The 16,008-nt window shown below is 45.6% G+C and overlaps 1 protein-coding gene across 3 annotated transcripts in view; it reads right to left on the bottom strand.

Annotated features, from left to right (window-relative positions):
* Positions 1-16,008, bottom strand: part of LOC136640037 (transmembrane protein 198-like) — a 19,548-nt gene extending 3,540 nt beyond the window's left edge. For 2 of the 3 annotated variants that reach the window (XR_010793751.1, XR_010793752.1), the window contains exons 1-5: positions 15,878-16,008; positions 11,406-11,649; positions 8,619-9,194; positions 6,193-6,341; positions 2,895-3,360 (exon numbers count right to left, since the gene is read on the bottom strand). Coding sequence is in view for 1 of the 3 variants with exons in the window: in XM_066614843.1 (XP_066470940.1) it covers positions 3,214-3,360; positions 6,193-6,341; positions 8,619-9,194; positions 11,406-11,592 (1,059 nt within the window). In the remaining 2 variants the exon portion in view is untranslated. Of the gene's footprint in view, positions 1-329; positions 3,361-6,192; positions 6,342-8,618; positions 9,195-11,405; positions 11,650-15,877 lie in introns of those variants that run through there. The other variant, XM_066614843.1, reaches the window with a different exon arrangement.

The raw sequence follows: 16,008 nt of genomic DNA, 5'->3' as shown, positions 1-16,008 counted from the left end.
CACCAGTTTCTATAACACTTACCCTGTCCCTTTAAGGGGCGGGAGAAGGGGAGGAAGGCAGCAATGCGATCCCCAGGCTCGCATCACTAAGGGGGGGTGAGGGGGGTGTTTTGCACTTACTTCAAGAAGGCAGGGCTGCAGGAGGTGCAGAGGGCCCTGTGCAGTGCTCCCCCAGGCCTGGAACATTTGCTAAAAGCAGGCGCAAAGCACTTCCGTTTTGCAAGAGGTGCTTTGTGCCCACTTTTAGCGAACATTCCAAGCCTTGGGGAGTGTTGTGCAGGGCTCCCCACACCTCCTGAAGCCTTGCCTACATAATGTGAGTGCAAAGCATCGCCCCTTGCCCCCATTAGCAACATGCGTTGCTGCCCTAGCCCCTCTCCCACAAGAACTTACTGAGGGAGTAAAGCTCCCTCAAAGTTTGAGAACCTCTTCCCTAGTCTATCTGCTGATCAGTTTTTCCTCCAAAAATCTTGATTCAAAATAAATGAGCATATGACATCTTAAAGAGTCCCTGTCCCCCACTCCCACCAAACACCAAGGAATTTATTCATCTGCAATTAACTGTAAAACCAACTTCACGTGGATAGCTTAAGTTGTCTTTCTACTTATCCAAGTCATTCTTTGCCTGAGAAATACTGTGTTAGGTATTTAGAATGACAAAATGAAGGCAACACTGTCTTTGCATCTATCCTAGTAGAAAGGGAAGCTAGTTTTATACAAATTATTCATGGAGTAATAGGGGGAGAGAAACACCAGCACTATGAGGCTTATGGAGATATAAAATTAAACACTGGCAGAAAATGATGTTCTTTTCATGTTTGTGAAGAGCAGGCAATACATGCAACAAGATGCAGAGAACTCTTCTTTCAATTCACTGGATTAGAAGTGCTGCTAGTGAAGGGATAGAGCAGTGGTTCCCAAACTTTGACTGGCAGTTCCCTTGACCCTACTGGGCCATTGGCCACAGCTCCCCATTAGGGCTACAATCCTAGGGTGGTGAGTTTTTGATGAGGAGTCTGTGGTTCCCCTAGATGATTTCCATGGCTCCCCAGTGAGCCAAGCCTCACCCTTTAGGAACCACTGCTGTAGAGTATTGGTCAGAAGTGGCATAGCTGCTAAAGCAGGCAGTGCTGTGTTTCCTAAACTAGAGCATAAAGGCTAGGCTAGCAGAGTTGAGTAGTTTCAGACCTTACACCAGCTGGTGTTAAGCCATTTCTGCCCACACTTGCATATACACAACAAGACCAAATGTGTACACCTGTGAGTCAGGTCAAAATGGGTTAAGAGTTCATAGGAGAACAAGGGGAAGCTTGCAGAAGCTTTGGGTGTTTGATGGCCATGTGACATTACAACTACAGGCAATGATGCATCAATCACATCTCATCATACAATGATGTCAGTTTCTAGCCCAAGCACACCTTTCCAAAGACATCTAAAAAACTTCACATTCTCAAGAAAAGAGAACCATTCTGCCCTGATCAGAGCTAGAGCGTATACTTGGCTGATTGCCGCATGGAACAGGAAAGACAGAATGCCTTTCCAAGATCACCCCAAAGGTAAGCCCCCTGAAAACTTCTGTAGCACAATCAAGATGATGGAGAGAGATTGCACAGCACAAATGCATCTATGTTAAGTATTATAAACAAGAGTTATAAACAAAAAAACATTCACAGGAAACAGTCTACTTACGATAACAAAAAGAAGTTTCTTGAACAAGATTCCAACCCAGTATGTACACACTGAATTCAGATTAATAGCTCAGGATTTGGATAGTTAGCTTATTAGGAGTGCAAGTTGGGGGGGGGGGGGGGAGAGGGAAACCAGATCAGTTTAAATCATCATCTACATATTCTTAAAAGATCATCAACCATTGTCAACCATTCTTAACCATTGTCAAGTTAAGCTGAAAAACACTTCAGTGCAGATACGGTTATGTATGGACTTAGAAAAGGCACTTTGAATTACATTTAAGAGTGTGCACATTGGAGCTGAACTTGACTGAAGAAAAACAACAGATTTCCATCCCTATATAGGCAAACTGAATTGCCCCAGGGCAAAGGGGAATTAAATTGCAAATATTTCCACAAAGGTCTGTCTTTCATGGCATCAAAAATGCAAAATATTGTAAAGGCACTACAAATCATAGCAATTTACCTCATCACTTTATAGCACAAAGAATAGTTTCAAGTTACCTCCTAGCTGACTTATACATGACAAAGGCATAAGCTAAGTCAGGGGATCAGCACCCTATGGCCTGTGGGCCAGATCTGGCCTGCCACCTGAAATCATCCAGCCCACCGAAAAAAGATATATTCATGTGGACTGCGATGGTCCTGAAAAAGAATTCAAGTTTGCAATTCTATCTCTGGAAGACTAGGGGCCCAATCCTATCCAATTTTCCAGTGCCAGTGCAGCTGTGCCAATGGGGCATGCACTGCATTCTGTGGTGGAGAGGCAGTCACAGAGGCCTCCTCAAGGTGCAGGAACATTTGTTCCCTTACCTTAGGGCTACACTGCAGCTGCACTGGTGCTGGAAAGTTGGATAGGATTGGGCCCTTATGGTGTAAGGGGACGGAAGCTTCCTTTGAGTATCATTCTCTGTCTGGACATGCATCTTTCCACACTGCCCATTTTTTTCTTAGCTCTGCCTAATCAGAAGGTTCACACATGCATACCAATGCACATGTGTTCTTACTATTGAGGGACCTGATGTCTGGCCCCTAGGCAGAAGATGGTTGCTGACCCCTGATCTAACCCCAAGTTCTAGCTCTACTGCCCACTAGGGCAAATAATCCCTTCATTTAAAAAGGGGGAAATACTATGGCTTAATTTAACCCAGGTACTGAGCTAACTTCAAAGTTAAGAACAGCCACCCAAAAGTAGTGAGTTCATACCAGCATTGTTTGGAAGGCAGCTGTAGATACCCTGCAGAGAAAGGTGGTTTTCTTCATTTACTTGATTTCATTGGCAATAAGTTAATGTGTGTGTATGTGTTTAAATCCAGTCTCTCCTACTTTGATCCAGTCATGTGTGGCCTTGAGCCATGTCCCTTTCAAAGAGGCAGGGAAATTGAGCCACCTATGCTGAGCTGATGATTGCATACAGGTGGCTGCAAGGAACAAAAAATATTCAGAGCTCAGAGTGGAGTCGAGCAGAGGTTGTTCTTGCCTACCTCCCTAGGTAAGGCACAAATGGAAGTAGAAATAATCCCTTTCAGAGGCAGCCAGGAGGAGTGGTGAGGGGAACAGTGGAACCACAGTCATAATCAAGATCCACAGTAGTGTGAGCAGTGGCGCTCAGGCTGCTCAGCGATGTACCAGTTCCCAGCTGCTGGCGATCACGAAGGCTCTGAATATAACTCTTCAGGGTACAGAGGGGGGAAAAGAAAGTATGTCAACACATGAACAGGAAGGTAAAAACAGATATTTCCTTCAAGTAAGCTGCTACACAGAGCAAGAATCTGTGCATATTTATACATCATTTGACTTTTGCCACCTTTATATTTAAAGTGCAGAGTGTCTCCAAACACTCAGTGGACACATGCAAGGCTACTGTGCCTGCCAGCCAAACATAGCTGGTACGCATTTCTGAAGGAACCACCTTGATTCCAAACATTTAGCTTTTATGTATGAACACTGGCCTCAGCAACAGATGCAATGGCAATCTGCCAGCAAGGGAGGCCTTGCCACCATAAAGGATTGAGCAAGCTCCAGCAGGTCAGCTCTGGTCACTTGCTTTAGGCTCAGCAGGAGCTGCTCCCTGAAAGGCAGTGGCCAAAAGGGGACACCAGACAGAGAACAGGGCAGACCACAGGCAGCAATGAGAAATTGCCTGAATAATGTGGGCAGTTATTCTGGCATGTGCAAGTCATGTTATTTCTGTTCCCAATCACAAAATAACCAGAAAGGGTGAGAACCAGGATTGAAAGTCTCATTCCATGTTCAAGTACATGCACACACGCCAGCCTGCCCCCCCTCACACACACACGCACGCCACACAGCCAGCCCCCCCCTCTCTCTCTCTCTCACACACACACACACACACTCACTCACTCCACAATAAATTCAAATTTAGCAGAATTTAAAAGCCCCTTGGTAGGGCCTAGGAGAAGGGGGTAAAGGGGGTAATTTGTACCTGGGACCAGGGTCAAAAGGGGGGGGGCAGAAATTTCCTGGGATCTGAAATTTTCCTATCTACTCAGATTTGTTGCCCATATGGGATGCTGGGGACACCACAGATGCCATGGTGGTGGGTAGACCTGGGCTCCAAAGACTTTTCCAGCTGTCTCTACCTTCCCCTCACCCTGCTTTGCCTCTCTCTGCCCCTAGTCTGAGCACCACCCTCCCCTGCTCTGTTTCACACACCCCCTTTGCAAAGGGGCCCAAAGGAAACTTTGTACCCCTTGATAAAATTCCTCTCAGAGGCCCTGCCCCTTGGTGCCTATGATGACTGAGCTCCCCTTGATTCTCTTCTTCTCCCCCCATGTTTCTCTCAAGGAAAGCCTTGGTGTAAGATTCAATAAGGAAGAGGCCATCCTGAGGAACATTAACAGAATGTCCTGCTTCCTGTTAATGTTCTGGATTGGCCCTTTAGCATGCAGACTGCTTGCCTGCATGTCATATTCCTCAGTTAAACCATTTTTGCCCAACGTTGCATATATGCAACAGGGACCAAATAAGTATACCTGTGGGCTGGGCAAGAATGGGTTACGCAAGGAAGTACTCCTCTATTAAGAAAGAAAATGTGTGTTTCCTAATAAAGAAAAATGGAGGTAATGGGTGAGGGAGCACAAAGTATTGTAATTTATACGGGGTTCTCCTGTATCTGTGGTTTCCGTATCCATGGGGGCCCCCAGAATGTAACCCCAGCAGATATGGGGGGACACCTGTACAGTGGGCCTTCCTTATTAGCGGGCTCGGCATCCACGGATTTGAACCACACAGGTGCCTCCCCATGCCCTCAGAATGCTTCCAGGAAGCAACTGGAAGTGTTCTGGTTTGCATTCATGAACACCTTCAGGACATGAATAGAAGTCATGGATGTGAACTGGAAGTCGCTTCCAGTCACTTTTTGGAGGCATTCCAAGGTGCTGGGGAACCAACTGAGTGGCCGTGGGCCCAGTGCAACCTCAAAAATAAGGTAATGCAATGCCACAACCTTGTCCCATTTATCCAGGACTCCAGTATCCGTGAATTTTGGTATCTGCAAGGGGTCCTGGAACCAATCCCCTGTGGAAACCAAGGGCCCACTGTATATTGCAAGTCAAATCTCAGGGTCCAGACATATTTAAATATAGCAGGAATCTCTGTTCAGCTCTGATTGGCTTGTGACACTAATTTCCTTTGCTGCACCCTTTGCTGCAAGCATCAGTGCTAGCTTCCTTGCATTAAGAAATTGTCAAGGCTCAGCCCAGCATCCATTTTCACAATGTAAAGTTTGGGGCATAAATAGGAATGGATGAAAGCACCATTCAGTAGGTGCAGAGTACATTTTCTCTATCGCTGAGTGACCACAAAAGCCCTGTAGATCAGAGATTAGGAAGAAGGTCTTCCTGATCAAAGGGTGGTGTTTCCAGAAAGCCTGAGAATCCAGCATCTCTCTTTCAAGACATGAAGCCCTGGGAAGCTTATCTTGTGGTGAATCTGCTCTCCAGTGAACAATAAAAAAAAAAGGTTATGCGGATTGATCTGATGCTGGGGAGAAGGAAGATGATCCTGATGTTTTTTAGCAGGGATCAGACTAGGTGGCCTTCCCCCTCTTTTAACAGTAGGACTCTATTACATCAAAACGGTTTCCAAAGTCATTGCTTAGTAGGGAAACAGGGCTTCATAGCAAGTGCATTTAATCCATCTGGATCCAATCCTTGTACAGAGATGTTTTTGAGGGTGCAACCAGATCCAAGATGACACAAGCAAGAAGGCTACCATATAAAGTCAACCATAGAGGGACACTACAACGTTGTAGATGCTATGAAGCTCTTTCCAGCTCACCTTCCATCACATAGCCCAGTTTCTCCTTGGTTGTCTTTTGGGGCTAGGGAAGATAACTGGGGAAAGTATTATGGAAGAGATTGTTGCAGAGAAATACTGCACGGGGTGGGGGGGGGGAGAAGAGCTGGCATTGTAGCAAGTGGGATGAAGGTTAGAATAATGAACATTCTAAACAGAAACAATTTGCCTCTCAGCTACTCACTGGAGCCAGGACATCGCCCGCACAGCGCTTGACAGCACTGGGCTTATGCCGGTAGGAGCCCTGCTGCGGAGCCTGGCTCTGCCTCTTCTTGGCTTCACGCTGCCGAATCCGCAAGAGCTGCAGCTGCTTTTGTTGCCGATTAAGAACCACTGTGCAAGAGAACAGCTGTGTAAGATTAGACAACACCTACCCCAAAACCCTGCAAGGATGCAGCCCAGCCCAGGGAAATTTGAAAAAGAAAACTTTCCCCTAATGCCTGCAAACACACCTCAGCTGTGGTAGATACTAAGACTCGAAGTTGGGCAGAGTGGGCTTTTATCCTTGACCACTGAGTAATACTTAGCCGCCCTGGGTCCCGTTAGGGAGAAGGGCGGGATAAAAATAAAGTTTTATTATTATTTATTATTACTTAGAGGAAAGGGTAGAGAGACTGCTTGAGCTGCAACCAAGTCACTTGGCTGAGAACAGCGCTTGGTTTGAGGGGCCGTTGGCAAAATGCCCTCTAGTGAGTCTTCTCCCATGTGATTGGACCACCCTAGGCTCACGGGGGAACATAAACAGAGCCCTGCTGGATCAGGCTAAAGGGCCATCAAGTCCAGCTTCCTGTATTGCACAGTGGCCCATCAGATGCCTCAGGGAGCAGACAACCCGACACCTGCATCCTGTTGATAAGTACTTTGTACTGATCTTTCTTTCTTTTCTTTTTTTTCCAAAAAATGGAGCAGAATCCTCTCAGCATCCATCATTTTTCCCATACAACATTCCAGACACTATCAGTTTGGGTGGGGAAAATAATGAGAAAGAGTACAAAAACAAGGAAGCCCCCATTTTCTCTGCATAGTGCCTCAGAATGACACTACTTCTGAGGCATTGTGGGGAGAAAACAAAATGGTAACTACTGGACAAGTTGCAGCTGGAGGGAGTTCCTAGAGGCAGGCACCAATGTGGTAAACACTTCAAGTTTATTGAAGCCCTGGCAGTTGCCTGAGGAGGCCTCATATCAATACTGGGCCCGCATTTGGTTACTCCTTTTTCCAAACCCTTTTGTTGATCCCCCAAATCCAGCTTGATGGACTGAGAAGTTAACAGCGTTCTGCATAATGGTTATGTCACACACATACATTTTATCCGTCAGCACACTGAGAATCTCAGCTTTTTTTCTATGTATCAAATTTCTCTCATGGTGACGGGGGGGGGGGTGACTAGGGGGAAAAGAGTTAATGGGGGTTATTTACTTAAGAATGAGAAATCAGAAAAGATTCACATGAGGCTTCTGGGAAGGAAGAAGGCAAGAGATGTGATCAGCAGAGCTGCATACTTCCATTGTCCCCTATGCCCATTAATACTCCATCATCCATCACTGTTTTGAGTCCCATCCCCTCTACTACTAGGGACCCATACAAAAGAAGCCAATGTTCATGGGGTGAAGGGATGCAACCAGAATAAAGTACAGTTATTAAGCAAATGAGCATGGATTCATACAGTATATTGCAGTCAACAGACTCTTGGTTTACTCCTTACCCACAGGGTTGTTTCTAATACTTAGTGCCTATAGTATACAAAACCGATGTGCATACATTGGTTAATTTTGCATAATTTGTTTTGATTCTGCTAATCACAGCAAGGAACAATCCTATGCACTGAACCTGCAGCCTCTGTAGTCTCTCCCCCCCCCCGCCCCACCAAGCATATCCAAATGTTGAGATTTGAACAACTACTGTTTTCAAGTCTGTCTTTAGAGCCTTGATGAACGGAACTTGCTTCTATGTTTATTTAAGCCATTTCTGCCCAACATTGCATATACACAAAAGGGACCAAATGTGTACACCTGTGGGCCAAGCAAAAATGGGTTAAAGAAAGCCAAGGTTCTCAGGGTGCTGAATTCTATGTGCAACATTACATCTCAGGCAGTGTGAATGCAGAACTGTGATCATATGGTTTGGAATCTTTCCAGTGCATAATTCTGCCCTGACGATGCAGTTCTTGGAGGAGCTTTCAATGGCTATTAGCCATGATAGCTAGAGCTTCCACATTCAGAGGCAGTATACTTCTGAATACCAGATGCTAGGGACAAACATGGAGAGGGCTGTTGTCTTCATACCCTTCTTCTCCCATAGGCATTTTAGTGACTCCAGAATGCTGGACTAGAAGGCCTGTAGTCCAATACCTTTTCTTACTATGTCTTTGACGGCACATGCCTCCCATCCCATGACAGAATCTCCATTATTCTATGACCCCTCCTGACCCATGATTTTCCACTAATGAGTGATGTATTTAAAAGAAAAAAAATAAGCAGAGAGAAGGGGGTGGGAGAAGAGAGGCTACTACAGCAAAGACTACTACAGTAAAGAACTGATTGAACTGCACAGCTTGACTTACTGCCTCCCCCGCCTCTCCCTCATGACTACCCAAAGTGTTCTACTCACCATCTGTGTGGGAGAAGCCTTCTGCCGTCACCTTCCACTGCAGCACCACTCCCATTAAGGCAAGGACAGGCCAGGTAGCCAGCACGGCCCAGCCGCACCAGCAGAGCAAAGATGAAGGGCCCAGGCGGAGGCGATCATACACATGGTGGCCCAAAGCCAGGTTCTCTACAGCATAGTCCAAGCAGAGAGTCAGCACTGCACCCCCAAACACTGCTGTGGAGACCACCGTGAGGGCTTTCTGCCAGCGCAAAGCCAAAACAGCACCCAAGAGGGCTGTACCCAACAGAGATCCTGCAGGTACCCATGCACTAGGCAATGTGTACAGGGGCTCAGTAGCCACCAGGCCAGCTGTGGCCACAAGCAAGCCAAGCAAAAGTCCAGTCAGGAACAACCCAACTGAGTGTACCAGCATCGTGACTAAGCCACACAGCACTCCAATGCCCAGGGCAATGCCCGCGCTGACCTCCAGGCTCAGTTGAGTGTCCAGGATGCGTTCCTTGTAGCAAAGCAGGAAGATCACCGCTGAGCCAAAGAGAAGACCGGAGAGAAACATGATGGCTTTGAAACAGCGGTAACCTGGAGGCAGAAGGAAGAGAAATTTTAGCAGAGGAAATGTGATGGAGGGGTATTTTGTCAGGGGAAGGACACAGTAAGCCAGGGCAATTGAGGACTGATTGAAGCAATCCAGTATGATTAAGCTCAACACTCTTTCAGGCTCTGAGAGACAGCGGGTCCTAGTTTTGTATTCATTTCAAACAAAGGCCCCGTGCATTTTATGATGCAGTCTCTCCGTTATCGTTGTTGGAAAAGCTTGTACCTTGATTTTGTTATTTTAAATGGCTCAAGTGTGGACACAGTGCTCTTGTTAGAGAGACCAATGCCTGGCTATTTAGTATAATTAAAGGGTTGTTGTGCATTTGGAGGAAAGAATGTAATCACACGTGACTTTTTATAGGGGGTTTCACATTATGGCAAATAAGTTTACGCACCCCTTTAGGGATTTTTCAGGGAATGAATGCTCTCAATGCTCACTTTTAAGAAACTACTCAGAAGTAGGAGCACATTCACTAAAAGGAGTCCATACTCCTTCCACCTGCTTTTTCTTCCCCTCTGTTTGTTTACACAAACAAGTGGAATTTAATAATGAGCACAGAGCGACTTTGAGGAACTTCAGAGAACTGGCAGCGTACAGGGGGACAATGATGGTTTTAAACAGGATTGCTGTTTATCATAACAAGGACTCCAGCGCTTATACCATAAAACAGGGCTGGCAGCAAGTCTCCATGGCACTGTCATAACATCCCCCTTCTGTCCCAATGGTACATTGGACTCTCATGTTGATACCACCTCTAAGGGTTCAACAGTCAGCTGATAGGTAGGCCACTCATTGGTTTGTAAGTCATAAATCCAGAATGCTTGCATTCAAAATGCAAACCCTTCTTTAGGTAATTTCAGACACAACCCCTGTTTTCCAGGAACATTCACACTTGATAGAAGCAAATATAAGATTTAATGAGTGCTGTAGTAGTCCATCAGTGCAGCTCCATACCTTGAAGTGATACAGCCTAGAATTTCACTTGGGGAATATTACAACTGCTACTACAACTTCATGGCCTCAGGTTGCAATGAGTCATTCAATACATACATTCTTAAATAGCTTCAACTCCTACTCACTCAGTGAGCTAGCTGTTGGGAGCATACCAAACTGCTTCCTCTGTTACTACTAGAGCATATTCAGTAACGGCAAGATTAAAATTATTAATTAAACTGAATACCTGAGGAAGCTAGGTCCCTTTATACACTATAATTTTATTACTAACTTCATTGTTTTCATTGGATTCTATTGCATTTTAATTGTTTTAAGCAGCCTTCAGGATCTTATTTTTTTAAGAGGATAAGGGTATAGCTTTTGAAATAAATAAATCTGCCATAAACCCATGAGGTGGCAAGCAAGCTACTTCCCTGCAGCCTCTACTCCCCAGGTGCAACCTGTGAGTGAATAAGTGTATCTTGTAAAAAGAAGGACGAAAGAAGGTGTCCCTTTACAAGATCATCGTAAGGACAGTATCAAGATAATACAAGTGAAAACGCTTTGCACTCTTAGACAGCACCATATTAATTAGTATATTATGGATCTGAAAGCCTTAGGAATGAACCTCAACAGATGGGAAACCTTGGCCTCTGAGCGTTCTGCTTGGAGGCAGGCTATGCAGCATGGCCTTTCCCAGTTTGAAGAGACACTTTGACAGCAGACTGAGGCAAAGAGGCAAAGAAGGAAGGCTCATAGCCAGGGAGACAGACCAGGGATAAACTACACTTGCTCCCAGTGTGGAAGGGATTGTCACTCTCAAATCGGCCTTTTCAGCCACACTAGACGCTGTGCCAGAACCACCATTCAGAGCGCGATACCATAGCCTTTTGAGACTGAAGCGTTGCCAGCATTAACCCATTTCTCTCAAGCCCACAGGTGTCCACATTTGATCCCTGTTGCGTATATGCAATGTTGGGCAGAAATGGCTTAAGTACTGTTGAACACCAAAGTATAAGAGTTTAACTTTTAAAAGAGCGCCAAAGAGGTTGCCAATCACTAAATGCCATGGAAGTGGCGCTCCACTGTATCTGCTCTCTCCATTGCTCTGGGAAGTCACCTGTACTTGTGAATGTAACATACCTATTCTCTTATCAAGTAGGGGGCTTGGAAGGGGGAGCTGTGTGCTGCAGGATATGGATAGGCAGAAGGGAGGGAAAAGAAAGCTCCCAGGGAGACAAAAACTCTCCTCTACTCACCAAAGCAGCAGTATACAATGCCAAAAACGCAACAGAGGGCACAGATCACACAGGGCACCACCTCGTAGTGCCTTTCAGACAGGAGGCTGCAGGGATCCAAGGCAGGTTCGCTGGGCTCTGTGACCCCCTGGTTGAAACCTCGGGGGTCAGGGGTGAGGACAAGCGGAAGCAGCGACGTCAAATCCATGTTCACCAGCCTTGAGGCAGCTCAGCATTTGGGACCCATCCAAGTAGGAGGGGCAGCCTGTAGAGAGTTTTGCACAGATTTAACCATGCCAGACACCAATCCTACCCCTCTTCCTCCTGTTACATAACTTGAGACATTCTTTCCCCAACTCTCCCCTTTGCAGCTTTAAAGTGGGAAAAGGGGACACAGCAGGCCAGATGAGTGGGTTGGATGGGTTGCAGTAGAGGTGACGCTGTGAAAGAACAACAGTGCCAGAGGATTGGGAGGTTGTGAGGGTGGAGACATGGAGGATGATGGCACTGTTGCAGTCTAGGTACCAGATGTATCTTTGGATTTAGGCATGCAATTTCACCTCTGTCACCAGAAAAAAAAATAATAAAACCATTGGTGGGCAAAAGAGATATTTATTTTGTTCCTTCCACTAATCAACAGCCAGACACAGCCCACAGACATTAAATGAGTGAAACTGACAAACCTGCCTGATCTCTAAATATCCCACATACACACCACATTTACCCACACTGGGTCCCATATCCCCTCCCCGAGATCCAGCAGCTCAATTCTCATCCCACTCCCCAATGATTAAGTTCTTCACATGGCCCAAGTGATGGAAAGCATGACTAATCTCCCCCACCACCCCACAGAAGTAGCTGGAGCTGGCAACATACATAATCCCCCCCCCCCCAAAATCTATCTCACCAAATTAAAGCCTAGGTTTACACATCCAACCAATAATCTGTAGCTTTACACCAGGGTGAGATAAAGAGTGCAGCTTTGAGGCTGATTCCACACCTTTTTGTGTGGAAGTCCATCATTACATCTAAATTCAACAACTATTATTTTAAACTTGGTCAGCAGCCAGGACTTCTGGGTCCTCTTCCCAGCTCTGGAGAGGAAGGAGAAGCCTAGAGAATTAGAGCAGGAGGTAGAACTAGGAGCCAAAACTTCTGGGCAGTCTTCCCAGCTGGGGAGGGGAGGGGAGAGGTATCCATCATGTTTCATGTTGGCCCTATATCAAGCTGAGTGAGGGGCAAGGAAGTACAGACAGCCCCCAGGATTCTCCTATAATTAGGGTTGGCAATCACCCCCTTTTTTAAAGACCTGCCTCCACATAACATAACCACAGATGTCCATTCTTTCTGCAGAGGCCTGTTTTTACTTTTAAAGTTATTTGGCAACCTCATAAGAACATATAAAGAGCCCTGCTGATCAGATCACAGGCTCATCTAGTCTAGCTTCCTGTATCTCACAGTGGCCTACCAGATGTCTTAGGGAGCACAACGGTATACAAGATACCTGTATCCTGTATCACTTGCATCTTGCATTCAGAGATAGCCTACTTCTAGAACCAGAAGTTTGCACATATTCATCATGACTTGTAACCTATGAAGGGCGTTTCCTCTATAAAGCTGTCCAATCCCCTTTTAAAGGCATCTAGGCCAGGTGTCATCACCACATCCTTCAGTGAGGAATTTCATAGATTAATTACACACTGGGTAAAGAAATATTCTCTTTTGGTATAACCACCTTCTATTTCTGTTGCCGTATCTCTTGATTGGTACAGGAATAACAAAGCATGAAAAACTGGTGAGTGGTGATGACCAGTAGGTGTGCTGGGAATTCAAGGTTGACACTTCCAACATAAATTAATGGAACTGAAGCATTTGACTACAATGCAGGCCCTTTAGGGGCATCACATAGCCAACCACTAACCTGCATTGGGATGCCACTGAGACTCTGAGAATTCACTTAACTTCTAATGGAAAAGGAGAAGCTCTTGAGAAAATGGCAGTGAAAAATTATTGGGGGGAGAGGGAGAGCAAGAGCAGAGGATTCAGAGAATGCCTCAGACTTGTCCAGGGCACTGAAACAGCCAAAGCCAGCTCAGATTCTGAGTATTTGTGGGTTGCAGTTCTTTTATACCATTGTCACAAGATTATGCCCATTTAATGAATCCATAATAATTAGTTCATGTTTGAATTCTGTACTCTTGGGCACTATCCACAAGCATGCACTGAAAAAGTTTTTTAAAATCCATCTTGTAACCACCCCAAGAATGACATGATGGTTAAAATGATTCAGATATCACCTCTCTGCATTAAACGATTCATAAGGCTGCATTACTAGGCAAGCATTTCCCAGGAAAGAGTGTAAAACCCATACAGCCATAGTTCAATGCAACAGATACACATGCACTTACTGTACTAATATGTATATGTGCATTGGAAAACTATGACTGGGAGTGGAACAATCCACACAATGTTATTTATTGTGTACACATGAATGTGAAACTGTTGCACACATACAACTCTTTTCTTTCCAAAATGAAAACTCACTCCATACAGGAAAATACGGCACATACACAATCTTGAAAACTTCAAACTCTCCCAACATATACATGAAGGTATACAAAGACTGTCATATGCATGGGAACAGATCAGAGCTACTGGTTCTAGTGAGTCCATGGAAAATAGTTCAACTTGCTGTTTTATTTCAAAACAAGTCCAAGCTCAGGGTTGCTGGAAGCCAAGCCCATTGACTTTGGGAGCTCTGTTCCTTCACTGACAGCACACAAGAAGCTGTTACTGGTTCCTCGACAGGCGAAGGAATGGAAAGAAACTGTGCATATGTGGTCAGGACCATTTCTCTATTAATACCTCCCCCCATACCATGATCCATGTTTTCAGCCTGAAGCAGATTACAGAGCTGAGCATTGATACAAATTAAGCCCTTGTCCAATTCATTAGAGATGTGCCCTCTCCCTCCCCACTTCACTTTTCCCTCCCCTCCAAAGCAGTTCCCTACTTAATATTCCACTCCAATGGATGTACGTGTGCCACGTTTAGGCGAACCCCAAATCTGAGCTATTCCTGTGCACGTGACACTCTTGGCTACAGAGGTGCTGCTGGCTCCTTTCTTCCCTCAGCTGTGGCTTGGATCCCAGACAGGAAAACGGTGCTGAGTTTAACAGAAATATTCCTTTTGGGATCAGAGAACTAGAATCAGTTTAGAATACCTCTGTGAGCCAGCTTGTGTTTCAGGAAGGGAGGCAAGGACACAGCTGGGAATTTAGGAGGTGGGTGGAAAGGATTAGCAACCTATCCCCAACACTGAGGCTTTGCAACAAAGTTTCTCAGCATCTCTAAGAAAAGTTCAAGAGAGATTTACAAAAACCAAAAACATCTACAATAATTAGCTGTACTATAGGCAGACAATTCTTTAGCACAGTGCTTCCCAAACTTTTTAGCACCAGGACGCACTTTTTAAAATGACAGTCTATCATGACCCACATAGCTTTACTTGACCAAGAAAGTGATCTGGAAAGAAATATTTTTATTTATTAATAAAAATAATAAATAATCTGGGTCCCGAGGCTGCTAGAGACCTTTCATATAGCATCTGCGTGTAAGTGTTCTCCAGACTGACCCTAGAAAGGTCCCCCCAAACCTTTACAATCAGGGTACCCAGAAGGCTGAACTGGAGAGCAAGATGTGCAGTGTGGGACTTGACAAAAGGTTAGAATTGATTTCACCCTTGATCTACTGGAGAAAATCAGAAAATGTGGCATTTTAATTTGGGGGTATAAAGATGGACCTCATACCATAGGTTAGCATTCTAGCCACAAGAGCAATCTCTCCATCTGGATTGCCCATGGCTGCAATTTTCCACTGCAAACTGGGCAAAGTTATTTGCAAAGTTTTTTTTTCTTTAAATGTTTCAAAAGCATTTCATGACCCACCAAAAATCAGTTTGCGACCCACCAGTGGGTCCCAACCCACAATTTGGGAAACACAGAGAGAGAGAGTTGCTCCTGGTTTCCAATTCTTTTTGAAGTCCTTTTACCTCATCAGATGTCTAGATTCCCAAATATGAGAGCAAGGAATGCGCTCTACAGAACTGGGATAGGCATCTATAATAACCTGGCCACTGGCAGGATCAAAAGCTTGCTGGTCCACCCTCAGTTCTTCCGCCACTCTTAATCTCCTCCGGACATCACTGCCCTTCCTCAAACACTCTGACCTGAAGGGTGGCCAACTCCAGCTTAGCCAAAACACGCCCCTCCCCAGTGAGGTCCAGACCTTCTCACCACATCGCCACTCTTGCTGTGGTGGCACACAGTCTGCGCAAGCCTCTCCGAGTCTACTCAGAAGTAAATCCCACTAAGTTCCGTGAAACCTACTCTCAGGTCAGTGCGTGCAGGATTGCAACTGGAGTTGCCAACCACCACGTCGCCGGAAGATCGACCGAACCTGAAAAGAAACCCCGGGGTACCACTGAGACTTACCAGTCCGGGCAAGGGTTGTTCCCCCCACCACACAGGCAGAGGAGCGGGCTGCGCAGGCGACATCCTCCTCCCCACTCTAGTCCAGTCCAGGGAGCAACTGCTGGGAAGTGAAGGAGCATGAAAGGAGCTGC

Source organism: Tiliqua scincoides, chromosome 2 (genome assembly GCF_035046505.1).
Source record: "Tiliqua scincoides isolate rTilSci1 chromosome 2, rTilSci1.hap2, whole genome shotgun sequence".
Lineage (NCBI taxonomy): Eukaryota > Metazoa > Chordata > Lepidosauria > Squamata > Scincidae > Tiliqua > Tiliqua scincoides.
Note: the sequence above shows the minus strand (reverse complement) of the source record. Positions and strands in the feature narration are given on the sequence as shown.